Consider the following 14,773-nt stretch of genomic DNA (forward strand, 5'->3'; position numbering starts at 1 on the left):
AAGAAAAGACCTGCAAATTTTAAATTGTTAAAATGAAGTCAGTCAATAAATGCTTTTGTAGCCACACTATCACGCAGTCATACGGCGAACCGATCCAAAGGGTAGGGCGTGCATCTGCACATTGAGGTTTCATTCGTTGGCCCTTAAAATCATGGATGGTAGGCAATATGGCCAACAGCTCTGATGGCAGTACCACAAGCCTGTGTTGGCCATATTGAGAAAATATGGAACTGTGATACGTATTCCCCAGCAAATAAGTTAAAATAATCGTGAAATTGAAAACCACTTACGCCGGTCACAAATAGAAATGATTGTTCAGAACTCTTAAGATCAAATTATACATCCATCAAAGCAACAATAATGAATTACCTCCTTGAAATCAGATTCACGCTATCCATGACTGTCAAATAAAATGCTGCTACCAACATAGCGAGTTGCACGTGCCCCAATGGAATATTGCATAAACACAGTTGAGTGTGTTCTCGACATATTTCTACTGCCCTATTGTGTTTTTCTCACAGTGATTAGGCCATAATAGGGACCAGGCCACATGGGATGCAGGTAACTTCGATATCTTTTATTGCTACGTGATGATTAAAGCTGAATTATCCCCCTCCCACACCTTTATGAAAATCCTGGGACCGACACTGTAAACAAACTGAAGGATTTCAGGCCGTCTTGGTAACATATCAGGTTTTAATAAGCACTCTTCTGTGTTGTGTTGTCACATATTACGAATTGCAGCTGCAAAGAGCACGTAACATTCTCGGGCATGAGCTAATGAGTTGCATTTTTTTTAGTTTGATCGCAATATTTTTAAAAGCTTTTCTGTGTAGCATATTACCAACTCATTTTTTCAGTAGTTCAGCTCTTTGTAATACAGATGTGCTTACATCTATCACTAACAAAATATTCTATGCAGCTGCTTCATAGAAATATTTTTATGAGCGCCTTCGTGCAATTTAATATTCAAGTCATGGATCACCTCTTTGGGTTAAGATTTACAACCCTACACTTAATATATCCATTCTGACATAACGTCATATGAAAGCCCACTGTAATATTATGGGTAGTGTCACTCTCAACAACACAACGCTTAACCTCCTTCAGGTTTTTCTACAAGCTTCCACTATTTACCCGAGCAATAAGAGGCAAATCGCGTGTCCAGCTAAGTGCACGAGAGATAGGATGGTGCCATCAAGTACTGCACCATCAGATACCTGAAAATTAATTATTCAGTCCAGTTGCAATCTTGTGTGGATCATTAATCTTGTACTCAGTATTCAGGGCGAGAGGATTTAATTTAGTCTCCCACGTTCTGTTCTCCGAGAGATTAATCAGTTCTCTGTGGTGTTTCTGTGGTGGCGCGTGCACACATTTATCACTGTTTTGTTTGTCAATGCGAACCACTCCTTGCTAGCCTATCATATTATGGACGAGAGCCACAACAATTTTCGAGCCCCTTTTGTTGGGCGGATCTGATGAATAAAATACTCCGAAACCATTGTATCTACGTCCTGTGAACATATTTCAGTATTGCACACAGCAGGTAGGGTAGGATATTGGCTAGTTCGAAATTTGTCAGGCAGATGGCGCAATCCATGATCAACTTGATTTTTGTTCTACATTACCTTCATAGTTAACATATTCTCAAATAATTAGTTCCGTATCTTCTAGTCATATGTTATCTTTAAAAACTCTTACTTCTAAAACCAGGGCAAGCAGGATATTTCGCGAGGCCGGGTGCAAACATTGAACGCGGGGTCTGTTCTCCTTATTAGTATTATTATCTTACGAAGAAGTAAAATGTCTAGTGCTATGTGTACCAAATTACTATAATAGTAATATGAAATTATTTCGTATTACATATTACAATACAAAATATTTTAGTTAATTTCGATTAATAAGCACAGTAGTCTCTCTCTCTCATGTATGTAGAGAGTATACTGTGCTTATTAATTGAATTCCAGAGGATATACGGCTTATACCCGAGTGTATATATAAACACACACACAACGTTTTATGTTTGCGCATTCCAACCTTAAACCTCAATTTGATTAATAAGAGAATTATTGTATTTTTTAATTAAAATTACATTTGTTTGTTTTTGCTACATTGTTAATTTCAAAATATGCCATTTTTGTAAACTATTTCAGAATGTCAATTTTTCTGTACCTTTCCTTTATTAAAAGTGCCACAACTGAAAGGAAAAAAAAAAATAAAAAAATAAATAAATAAACAAATAAGTGATACAACTCAAAGTTATGGTCATGGTATGGCCTCTATGGTAGTCGGGGTAACACAAATTTGCATTTATAAAATATGTTAGAAAGGTTTATTGCACTTTATCAAGCTGGTAATTTTTTTTCTAATCTATTAATTAACGCCCAGAATTGAGATGAAACTTTATCTAATTTCTTTTTTTTTTTTTTTTTTCCCCGCTTTTCTGAAAAATCAAATTTTTTGAGTTGTGTCACTCTTCCATGCGATATATTAAAAATAATAAAAAAACTTTGTCTAAGAATCAAATTCTAATAAATTTATTTTTTAATATTCAGTAAATATTTTAATAATATTTGTTTTTTCAAGTATTTCAAAAACCAGAAGGTATATGCTATTCATCTAAAAAAAAAAAAAAAAAAAAACAAACCAGAGGGTATACGGCATATACCCTCCACTACGTATAAGTAAATCAGAAACGGCGTTCATTGCAAAGCGGGCTGACTTCCTACTTTAAACTATTGTGCTTCGTGTAGTCTGCGCCGGTAGCACAGTGGTATCGTCACCGTCCTCCCCACCCCGGGTGGAAAAAGCCGGAGTTCGAATTACGTCGATGACGCGAGGAACTCTTATGGGCTGTTTTCACTCCGTGGCTGAGTTAGTCGGTCTCGGGCGTAAATATAAAGCTTTTTTTCTCCCAGAAACTAGGGTTTTTTTTTCGTCCAGCAAAACAGGCAAATCGACCAGAGAACACGCTCAATTTACAGTCATAATACATATATGGGTATATGTAAGAGATTATGGGTGGCCCTAATCTAATAATTTGATTTGTGCTTCTTCTAGCAGCTTTCCAATAACACTATTTAGCGAACACCGAAACGATGTCAAAGCATATAATCCTGGTTATGCCCCCTTGTGGTATCGCAAGGAGTACCGTCGCTAGTGGAACTCTTCCCCCCACCTATGCTGAGGCAAAATTGTCTATCCCGGAAGGTGGTAGCGTTTCCTTCCCTCCAAGAAAATCGGGGGTTTCATCCCACTAAATAGAAAAATAGACTAAAATGATCAATTCCTATGAATATTATCCATTTTCTCTCACGCATTAGTTTAAAAAATGGTTCGTGCACATTTTTTGTGGCAAGCACGAGCTCGATCTAATATGTGTATCCTTATCACGTACACCACAGGAGAAAGGTTTTATTTGTATAAGCAACTTAGCATTTATTTGGAAAAACCATGGGCTGAAGATCAGAATAAAGAATTAAAAAAAAAAAAAAAAAAAAGTTTTTAAATTCGTGAAACCTACAAAATGGCATATCTACCCGGTTATTCTTGCAGGCACTATCGTATGCAGGTATCTTCGTAAAGGGGAGGGACATGATAACCAGGTTTTCGAGTGGTGATTTTTTTTTTTTTTTTTTAATTAGATAGACCCAAGAACACTTATACGCATGGTAAGGGGGCATATGTTCTCCCCTGTCCCCCTGAATTCGTCCCTGCTTGCAGGAACAAATAATTTGTTTATGTAGATCGAAAACCTAACGACAGACGCCAGTAGACATTGTGAACCTGCCAAGTCACAATAACGCCATTCGTCGTGTCATTGATCCCAACAACAGAGATGCTTTATTATGGAACGATAATTTAAACTAAATTCATTTGTAGAAGTTTGATAGAAATGTGGGCAATATTTAAGAGACACACGAGTTACCCAATATTGAAATTAAAAATTCATGAAACACGCAGTGTAACCGACAAATCGCGTAGCGGCCTAAAACGTCAGATGCCGTGATTGCAGACATCTTGAGAAACAACTACGAAGTAATTTTGAGAAAAAATATTCAATAGATTATCGGGTAGAACTGGTTATTTCATTTTCTATAATATTTTTCAAAAAGCTGCTAAAGCAGTTGAAGTTTTGTCCGTACACAGTCGCTGTTTTTCAGTAAAGGTTAAAGAATTTTAAATGAATTTTAGCTCCAGTTCAAGAAATTGGGTAAAAATTCAGACCTTGGGTACCACCACTACATACTTTGAATAAAAGTCAGGAAGAAGGTAGTGCTTGGTAGGTGCCACTAATGTTTAACCCGGCCCCCTTTCCTCCTAAGTTGACATGCCTAGGGTATTTATCCCCCACTTGCCGCTGTTTTAAAATCGGGAACTCATTTTCTAATTTTAAAACAGCGGGATGGGGAGATAAACACCCTACCTAAGCTAAGCACCCACTCCTCCTCGACGACACAGAACAATCAGAAAGAAAACGTCTTCACAATAATCACCCAATCACAGAACTTGACAGTACAATCAATCCGTTCTATGCCCACGCCAAGTGGTACCCAAATAATAAATTTTAGCCAAATGCCTTTGCTTAGGGTTCCATAATGCATGAGGAATATTGTTGCATCCGAAAGAGCAAGACTAAATTATTTAACTGAAATATTTACAAACTATACATTTAAAATACTGTATTTACAAAATACTATGGATCGATGCAAATATACAATATTCATTAATATAAAAAAAAAAAAAAAAAAAAAAAACGTTACAATGGAACATAAAATGTTAGACAGTGAAGCAGGTGCACGAGGTTGGTGAACATTATGGGATATGATTTGTTATGGGTATTTATGAAACACTATTCAAATCTGCAAACAAAACACACTCGGGGTTTTCCGTTGGGTCTCTTACTGTTTTTAATATTTATTAAATGGAATTTATTCAGGAAGGACTAGTCAAATTATTAGAGGGATTAATCAGATGAGATTGCATACGCTTGCTTCCATTTCAGTCATTATATTAAATGCCACAGAGGAGGGAGAGGTTTCTGAAAGGAAATAAAACAGAGCAATGAAACAGATACAAGTTCAGATGATAATGCAATTCCATATGATGATCCACCTGGTGGAAAAGGTGATTCGATTAATTATTGTGCTGTCTAAAAGAACTATTATTATTATTATTATTATTAGCCATATGGTGCAAGGAAGCCTGAAGCTTATGCTGCAGAAAAAAAAAAAAAAAATTGAAAGAGAAGAATGATGATATCCAGCTCAGGACCCTGGGTGTGACCGGGAAATACGCAGATGTGCAAAGTGGGTCCATAAGGACTGACTCTTTGCTAAAGAAAAGTGTGAAACTGCTCTCAATCTTATGATAGAGAAGTGTATTCTGTAATTTGAATCCCTAAGCATTCATATGGAATTTCACGCTGAAAACATCAAGCATGAACAAAATGTGTATCTACAGACGCATGCTAAAAATATCTTGGTCAGACAGAATCACCAACATTGAAGTCTTGAAAAGAGCAGGAAGAAAACATGAATTGCTGAGCTTAGCGAAGAGAAGGAAAACTGCCTAGGACACATCCTTAGAAATGTGAAATATAAATTACTTCAAGTAATAATAGAGGGGAAAATAGATGGAAAGAGAGAAGTTGGGGGGGGGGAATCTTTCTTGGCGGAAAAACATCTGCAACTAGACTGGCAGATTGGCTGAGGATCTTTTTCATCTCGCCCAAGACAGAGAGAAGTACAGTGTGGTGATTGCCAACCTCCAATAGGAGACGGCATCAAAAGAAGCAGCAGCATTCATACTAGGTTCACACAGCACCGAACTACAAAACAAATCCAATTATTTGTTGCAGTTTGATCTTTACAGTTTAGTTTAGACTTTGCAGTTTGGTTTCGTCATTTAGTCTCAATAAATTATTTTTTTAACTTTATTTTTCTGTCCTAAATATACATTTCTTTATCAGATTATTTTTAATTAACCCAAAATAAATATTTTTCAAATTCTAGAAATTATTAATCATATATTGCATAATTAGTTAAATATAATTGACAGACATCTTCCCCATACTTTGTTTATTTTTGTTCCAGGTCGGACAAAACATTTTATTCATGAACAAAAGGAAATGAATTTCTGATTACGCTTTCTAATTTTTATTACGTTGTCAGAACTTCTTTACTTACAAAGGCAAGTATATATAAAGAACCTTTCCAAGGGTTGCATTTACCTCCTCTTATCCGATATGTTGTTCCCGCAAGTGTAACCCGAGATGTGCAGCTGTGTTGTGGTTCGGCAACTTTAAAAAAATCTTGTATAATTCTTGGTATTAGTGGTGGCTCCGCTTGAATTGCGAACACAGAAGACTGCGTGTACACGTGTATCGAAAGGGGCTTTACGTTTAAGGTTTCCATTCTTCGGGGGATTGACAGAAACTATTATCTCCGCTCTAATGATATGTGTAGCCACTAGGTAAGCTTCGAGAAGTGTCGAAATTGTGACCAAACTCCTTTAAATTACTCGAACAAGATAAATATATGTAACCTCTTGAGGCGCTGTGAGGATATTAATTAGGAAGCATCAATGAGCATTAATTACATTCCACACCAACACTTAACCCAAATATACGGAGCCACAGCGGTAATCGGCTCGGCGTCCTTCCTGAGTTAACGTCCTGAGGTGAACGTTCCGTTAACAAAACGTCAATCACACCGCGTGTGCAATAGCCACTCACACTCGCATAGTTGGCATCGGATTCCCCACTTTATTGGATGCCCTGAGATGTACCGATTGAATTTCTTTTCGCACCACTTTCCTTCGAACGTAAAACTTGGCGAGAATTGCAATCACTAATCCTGCCTGCTCCAAAGTGTTCTTAACACTTTTTACCATAAAAATGCCCATCTCCTGAGATAAGATGGAGGGGACAGCCTAAAGCATAAATCATAGGGAAACTACAAAATGTTTGTCTTCATAAAATTGTTTCGCTGGGTACTTCACTTTTCTCAAATGTTTCTGTACCTATCTGTATTTCCACTGTAATACTTTGCTGTTCAAAAATCCGACACTCTTAAGTCCAGGACAGGAAGCATTTATTAAATGGTTGCAGAGCCATTAAATGGCGACGTGCCTTATTTTATTAAATTTGACGTAAATAAATAACACCCTAGTATACAACAATAGAATACAGCATTACAAAACATAGAATTATTAATTAATTTATTAATTATTTATTTATAAACAAATTATTTCTCTCTTAAAGGAAATCAATAATTATATAATATTATAACAGAATGAAAGATATAAGATTAGGAAATTCGTGTGAAATACGCCCAGAAGGGGAAAGAAAAACCAAAAACTCATCTTTTATAATGGGGGTATGATTCGTTATCAGTTTCCAAGCAAAAATTAAAAAGAAAACAAGATATTAAGGAAATTTTACACAACGCAAGTTCATACCTTTCCATTTCTTTTCCATCCTAATTAAACTTCCTCTTTTTAAAAATATACGTATGAAAAATAATTCCGACAAAAATTTATGAAACATCGGGCTTTTCAAAGTGAACCAGCAACACTTCACAACAGACATTGTCCTCAGTTACAACTAATTTTGTTACTGACCTGCAAAAGTGTAAACAAAAAAGCAACTCGGCGCCTTTCAAAACTCTCGTTATAACGAATAGTTCCATTACTAGACAATTGCGCTGAGAGGTCGCTTAATTCTTACTCCTACCCTTCTCGTGAAATGGAACTCTTCTTCAGTACGCGCTCATATCATGCGTTATAAAGCAGATGGCCAGATAGGTAGGGATGATTTATGTACAGTATTGAATTCGCAGCGAGAATAGGCAAATCGAAAGATTTAAGCGACTTTGACGGCACCAGATGAGCTGGAGAGAATATCTCAGAAACTGTCTTACATTTTCACGGATGGGATATCGCAACCGGCAGAAGAACCGGGTTCCACTCCTGTCAGCAATAAACGAAGCTACAGTTGCAAGTGGGTAAGAACACTGGTGGATTAGAAAAACAATGTTGCCTAAGCTGTCGAATCCCAGTTTCTGTCGTTTCACACTGTTGGGAAAATCCGAATATGGCGACGAAAGCATGAGTCTACGTTCTCATCCTGCCAAATGTCGACAATGCAGTTTGGCGGATGTGGTTTAGGGAATGTTTTCGTGGTGAAAACTGGGGATCCCCCTTGATAGCACTAGTACAGCGACATTTGGATGCCACGGGTTATGTGGAAATTGGTTCCGACCATGCACCACGTCATAAGGCCAGAATTGTACATAACTGGTTTTAGGAAAATGAGTCTGGAAGTAGTTTTCGCTACCTGCAGTAGTCGCCAGATCTCAATCCAAACGAGCAAATGTGGGATGAGATGGAATGGGCACTTTATTCCTGCTACTTCACACTGATGCAACCATTAAATGTGAAACAATTGTGGGGAGCAATTGAGTCAATGTGGGCTAGTACCCCTGTGGCAAGCTGTTGACACTTTAAGTCCATGGCATGATAAAGCCAGGCTTGTTCTGAGGACTGTTTGTTTGTTGTTTGTTTGTTATTTGGTTTTTAGGAGCATTAGCAACTAAGGCCATATTGCTCCGGGAATATGCGGTGGTCATTCCCTGACCTTTCCGCATCCTCTGTATTTGGTGGTGACGGGATCGAACCCCGGTCTAATCAAGAAGCATGTGCTACGCACTGCTGCTCCTGCCCACCTGGCTACGGAGGCGCGCGTTCTGAGGACTAAAAGGGAACCTACTAGCTAATAAGTAGGTGTATTTAAAAAAAAAAAAAAAAAAAGTGGAAACCCAGTGCATTTCGTTAGTTAGAATTACCCCCTCTATTTAACGTTATGAAATTGACGATACATTAACGCTCATTATATCTAATTTTTCCTTATAGGCAGAAACTGATAACAGATTTTCTCTTATTTCTTTCTTTGCCTATACAAAATAACTCGCGTAATGGGGAACTCGCCGCCTAAGGTCGAGTAACTGCTGCCTTGATGGAAGTTGGCTTTAGAAATTTCTCCAGTCGTCGATGAGAATCGAACCCAGACCTCACCAGACGGCGATGTATCGTCGCGACTAAGCTGCCACGAACGACGGCTTCGTACGGAAAGCCGTCGGACATTCCAGAGGTTAAGACGCTGGAATTTTTGAGAGGTTAAGGTTCGCCTGGTCCGAAGAATCCTAGTTCCAGCTGTTTCATGCTGACGGCAGGGCCAGAGTATGGCGGAAGCAGCACGAATCAATGGCTTCACATGCAAGGTGATAGAAGTGTGATTGGTGTCGGGAGTACAGTATTTTCGTGTCACTGTCTGTCGCTGACGAAGCAGTCCATTCATTGGATTACAAAGTTGTAACTGAACTAGCCACTCAGTACGTATAAAAACTGAAAAATTTTAAAAAGAAAACGTTGCCATTTTTTTTTTTTTGGTGTTTTTATTTTCGATATTCTATGAACTAGTCTCGACATGCTGTCTAAGAACAGAAAATGTAAAGAATTCATAATGGGGACGATAAAGAATTTTAACTAGTAAATGTTCCTGGCGAAGAAGTTTATTTAAATCGCTTTTAACTGAATTATATTTCCCTATCTGCGTTACTTTTCTCATTCTGTAATCGTGCGCGCGCGCGTGTATTGTTCTCTGAATGATAAAAAAAAATATCAAACACGCAGTAAGAAAAAATAATTTAATTTTTCACTATGTTTTATGTGTGATGTTTTCTTTATTCTTACTTTAATAATTTTGTTTTGCATCGCGCATAAATTTGCCTATGTTAATCCAAGCTTGTCGGTTAGTACACTTATGTTTTTGACAATCACATTGAACTACTACTAATAATGACTATAGAAATAATTTCTTGAGTAGTAAAAAATAAATTAATATTTTTTAACTTTCGTTTCCCATTTCCTAAACAGTGTTGTATACTAACGGTAGAGCTGGTATGCTATAAATATTAGCTTTACATACTATCTGTCAGGTATGCTTCGGTTACTTATAGTACTGTATCATTTTTGTTATTATCAACTAAATCATTTGAACCTATAATAATTTTAAAATACGCTGAACATATTCTTTCAACTCAGGAAAACTTAATATAATATGCAAATAACTGAATAACATTAATTTTGAATAAACTCCATAGATGGCGACAGTAACGTACGTCCCAAGCGTTTCGATGAACTGATATAGCTGCAAATAAAGCGAACCTTAGAATAAAAGTTTCAATCGAAAAATTTACAACTACAGAGGCTCACGAAGAAGTGGAATATGAAACTGATAACGTGTATTTTCCACTTATATCAGCGACCGAATATGAAGTCATCATCAATATGATAAATCAATTGGAATGGTCACTTGCATATTCCGGAAATTAGCAGACCAGAATGGTTCTTATAGGGAGTACAGTACTTCAATTACCTGCATGATACAGCATACATAGCGGTATCACGCAGGTATCGAAATTTGTGGGAAGAATTCAATGGATATTCTGCATCCCCCACAGATCGTAATATATTTTAAACACAACTAAATATAGTTAATATTTATGCCTTTGTAGAATAGCTCGGAGGCTGTATACAGCACTTGTCACGAAGAATGATGTATGGCAAGCTTATCTGCAAGGGCTAATCAAAGAGCCTCACGGAGGCGGAAAGGCTTTGTTCATTTTTATCTTTCGGTAAATGTCAAGGTTATATAAAGCTGACCTTGAAAACGGTAAAGCCCCAGAGAACAAAAATGAGGTCCTAAAAATCATACGAGTAGCGCCACCTAGTTTAGTGCACAACAGAATGGGGGGAAAAAAACCACACTCACCTGTTAATGGATACCAAGCAGCCCCGTTCGTCGTTCCGTTTGGAAATCCTGGTGTTCCATGCCGACACGGAACCCCCAAGTGCATATTCTCGTGATTGAATGAATACACAGACGCTAGATGTCGGAATACGTCATCGTCTGGGGTAAGGGACGGCGAGCTAAAGGTTTGAAAAACTGAGAAGAATAAAATCATTACAACGAGCTGTACGACTCGATTTAAATTGAACATTACAAAGTGATACTAAATAAGGTAGACAAGACACCTACTTGAGTTGGCAGCGTTATCGAAGGGATAGCTGGCGACCATGGCGCCCCCATGAAGATTTCCTGAAAGGATGAACTGAATCTGGTCCAACCATTCCCTTACAGCTTTCGTCTCTGGCTGCTGCTGTTTGTTGTTGTTTTTGAAGTAATCTGGAAAGTTACGATTCAGGTCAAATCCGCGCGAGTTATACCTGTGTGCGATAACAATATTCTTTATTAATGTATTGTAACCGTAAATGTTAAAATAATATATTTATGGCAAAAAAAAGTTTCTTTCTACGGTTAGATTTTTTTTAATGAATTAAGAAACGGCAGGTATTCTGGTGACTGGAATGATCTCCAAGATTTATTTTTCTCAAACATACAACACACTCTCTCTTTCTAACTATAGTTTTTATAATCGAAACGCTAACAGCCTCTCGAATGATGGTATTTTATCACCAATCTTAATTATCCGTTAATTTTGATTTTAAATGTCGTCTCCGCAGCCCTGCTATAGAATCACCTTTAATGCAATCTCTTGAAAAAGTCTTCGTACGTAGCTGTTCTCCAGAATATAGCTGTAGAACGTAAGAAATGAAAAATACGCTTCTTTTCAATGTACACGCTCAAAAAAACACGATAAATCATTTAACATACTCAACAATAGCATTAACTAACCGAACACGTTTGACAATAAGCAGTACAAAAATGTTAGGAAGCGGGTTGAAAGGAAGTCATTTGTCGCTTCTTTTTTTCTATACATTTTTAGAGAGAGAGAGAGAAGAAAATGAGAATTTTGAAACATTACGCTTACGCATTCATATACTAAGGATGTGGAAAAAAGTTCTTTCACAAAAAAAAAAGGAAAAATAAATTTAATCTCTCTCTCGTAAAAAAAAAATCGTCAGACATTAAGTGTTTCTAGATGAAAGCTATAGTTTATGGCTGCTAGTATATGTAAGGTGATTTGAAAAGCACTTTATTTAAGAGAAAATTGAGGCTATGTTGCCTGAATACACACTTCAATAAAAACGAAAATTCTGAAGTCACCATACATTGCGACGCAATCTGCTTCAGCCGCCAACTCACCTGCCCTGTCCTCCCGAACACTGCCCTTCTATTGCAATCTCAAAACCATCAGGGTTCATCGAAGGCATGACGTGTATCCTGGTGGTGTCCAACAGCCATCGAACGTAATTATCTGTGTAATAGTTGTTGATGAGATACATGATGAGGTGCAGCATCAATTCCCTGCCGATCGCCTAGAAAGAGAAGTTAATACGTGTCCATTTAAAAAGAAACAATCACAACTATCCTTCCATCGTTTCAAGCTAAGCTTCGGACAATCATTTCATTCAAGTGTGAAAATAAAGTAAGTTCATTCGCTCACCCAGTGACGTCCAGATGGCGTTCGTGTTGATAGCATTTAGTATTCGGCGATGAAACCACAGTTTTAAGTCGTCCCGATACCCTACTATCGACATAAGCGCCATCTACCAGTCGATGTAAGAAAGTCGGTGTAAGTGAATTGTCTATCTATAATATTGGCTTCTGGTATAATGTCAAGGTTACATCGTTACCCGTCGTGCAATTTCCTTACTCATACCAAGACAGACAAACATGTTAACCTATGTCACACGTCTCTGTAAGCTGTTACCTTGCAGCTTGGTGTGTCGTCGTATTATTGGACGGAGAAAGTCAATTTGCTGTCTGATTATAGTTTTTTTCTTTTCTCACTCTTTCGTGGGATGCTGCAGTACAAGCAGCACGTGCAGATATGCCCATTATGACGCGTGGTGCAGCTGTAGTGTGACGTTATTTCCATAGTGACGGCTGGTCCGAACCACAGCGACCCCGAGGTGCATGTGTGGTGCTGCCAGTGAAATGCGCGTTCCTGGCCTGTTCCACGCATTCTCCATCCCAATGGCTACGACGCAAATCCGATGACCTTGACCGAGAAACAGCTGCAGAGGAAGTACTGACAATAGTGTTGCGATTTCAGGTGGCTACTGATCGAGTTTCTTGCACAATCACGTGTCACGTATACCCTGCATGGAACGCTGCGCAATGCTGGAAATACAAGTGTCTCGCGCACTTCTGCCATACCAGTGGTGCTGCGTACAACAGAGATACCTTCCTTATATAAAAAAATAAATAAAACAAACAAAGAAACAATGAAGTCAAAGAGGAAGAAAATACCAAGAAAAATAAAACGGAAGAAGAGAATAAAGAGAAAACTATGAACACACGTTTCCGCTATAGATTTCTCTACTTAACAATGTGCAGAATTTGATTTTCCGTGTGACGCATTTATTTTTGGACTCTTGATTCAAGTTTTGTTGAACGAGCGTACAGGAGGTTTGAGAAGATGAATTACAAAGCTCTTTTTACTTTTTGTTTGTTGAATATTCATCCGACATGGTTTAGACACATTGATCACCTGATGTGTGCCTCCCAGCAGTGCAGTTCGACTTTCCAGTGAAGCGATATTCGCAGGGAGGGCACGGTACAAAGATTCAAGAAATATGAACAGAAGGTTTTGGATTACACGAACGTCTAGGTTCTCAGAAAGCCATCAGTTAAACTGTTGGTCTCGTGGTGCCGTAGTCCACTGCTTCCTCTTCGTGACAGAGACGTCAACCTAGAAATCCCTTCAAACACCTTCCAGGGGTTATCGAAGCCCAACTCACGTCCGCTATGAAACACACTTGATTGCCCCACAACCTCTCTTATTTCCTTCATACTTTCTAAGTTTCTGCAGCGAAGGCAAGATCGATCTATGAAGGCTGAGAAGACTCACCAGCTGGCAGACATCCACGATGTATTAATCGACACGTCACGTGATCACACCAGCCGTAGATGCTTCGAACCGGCAGACGATAGAAGAGCTAGCATTCATTGCTACGCACTAATGAAATAAGCAGTCATGCAGCGGGCAGGGCCAACACACTGTGTGCTATAAACCGCAGACACTATGAACTGGTAAGCTGGCAATGTGCCAAAGAGATACTTAGGGAAATTTAAACTCCGCCAATGGAGGTGAATTCTTCAAGTTGATCAAGAAGGCGAATTTTAAGAACTGAGTTTTTAAAATGACAGTTCCAATTAAAAATTCCGGAAACGGATGGTTTACGATTCAACCTTTAATAATTTCGTGCCGAAAGATGAAATCTAATATTGAGAGATGCAAACACACATATCGAAACTTTCTCCAGTTTTTTTTTTTTTTTTTTTTAATCAATATGGATAAAATATAAAATCTTAAAGCAATGAAGATTGTACGGGTAGCCATATATTACGTCACATCAGTTTTCAGGATTTCGACCTTCCCTCCGCCACAAGAAAATCTCAAACTTCCATCCTCCACATAACATTACGCCAAAAATGAAAGACCTCCATTTTCCAGTTCCAAAAATGTAATTGAAACAAACCGTCATTTTGAAGAGGGTGAAAATAGTTTCGATTTTTGGCGTTTATATTAAATTATGCATTTATTGTATCTTACATAGAAATATAAACCACAATTTAAACAATGAGAAAATTTCACTGGAACTCGACGAGTTTGAATACACCGTGATCATAATTTAAAAACAATAAAAAAATACTGAATATAAAACCAAATGCATGTCCGAGATTTGAACACGAACTCCTGCCATGAAAATTAACAGAATTCGTGAAAGAATCAACATT

At 37.9% G+C, this 14,773-nt stretch overlaps 1 protein-coding gene across 1 annotated transcript in view; it reads right to left on the bottom strand.

Moving 5' to 3' along the window:
* Positions 1 to 14,773, bottom strand: part of LOC150085959 (carboxypeptidase D-like) — a 325,596-nt gene that overhangs the window by 87,179 nt on the left and 223,644 nt on the right. The window contains exons 4-6 of the mRNA XM_090374305.1: positions 12,173 to 12,345; positions 11,105 to 11,292; positions 10,838 to 11,011 (exon numbers count right to left, since the gene is read on the bottom strand). Coding sequence (XP_090230431.1) covers positions 10,838 to 11,011; positions 11,105 to 11,292; positions 12,173 to 12,345 — 535 coding nt within the window. The remainder of the gene's footprint in view (positions 1 to 10,837; positions 11,012 to 11,104; positions 11,293 to 12,172; positions 12,346 to 14,773) is intronic.

This window comes from Mastigoproctus giganteus, chromosome 5, assembly GCF_048544385.1.
Source record: "Mastigoproctus giganteus isolate SK-2022 chromosome 5, ASM4854438v1, whole genome shotgun sequence".
Taxonomy (NCBI): domain Eukaryota; kingdom Metazoa; phylum Arthropoda; class Arachnida; order Uropygi; family Thelyphonidae; genus Mastigoproctus; species Mastigoproctus giganteus.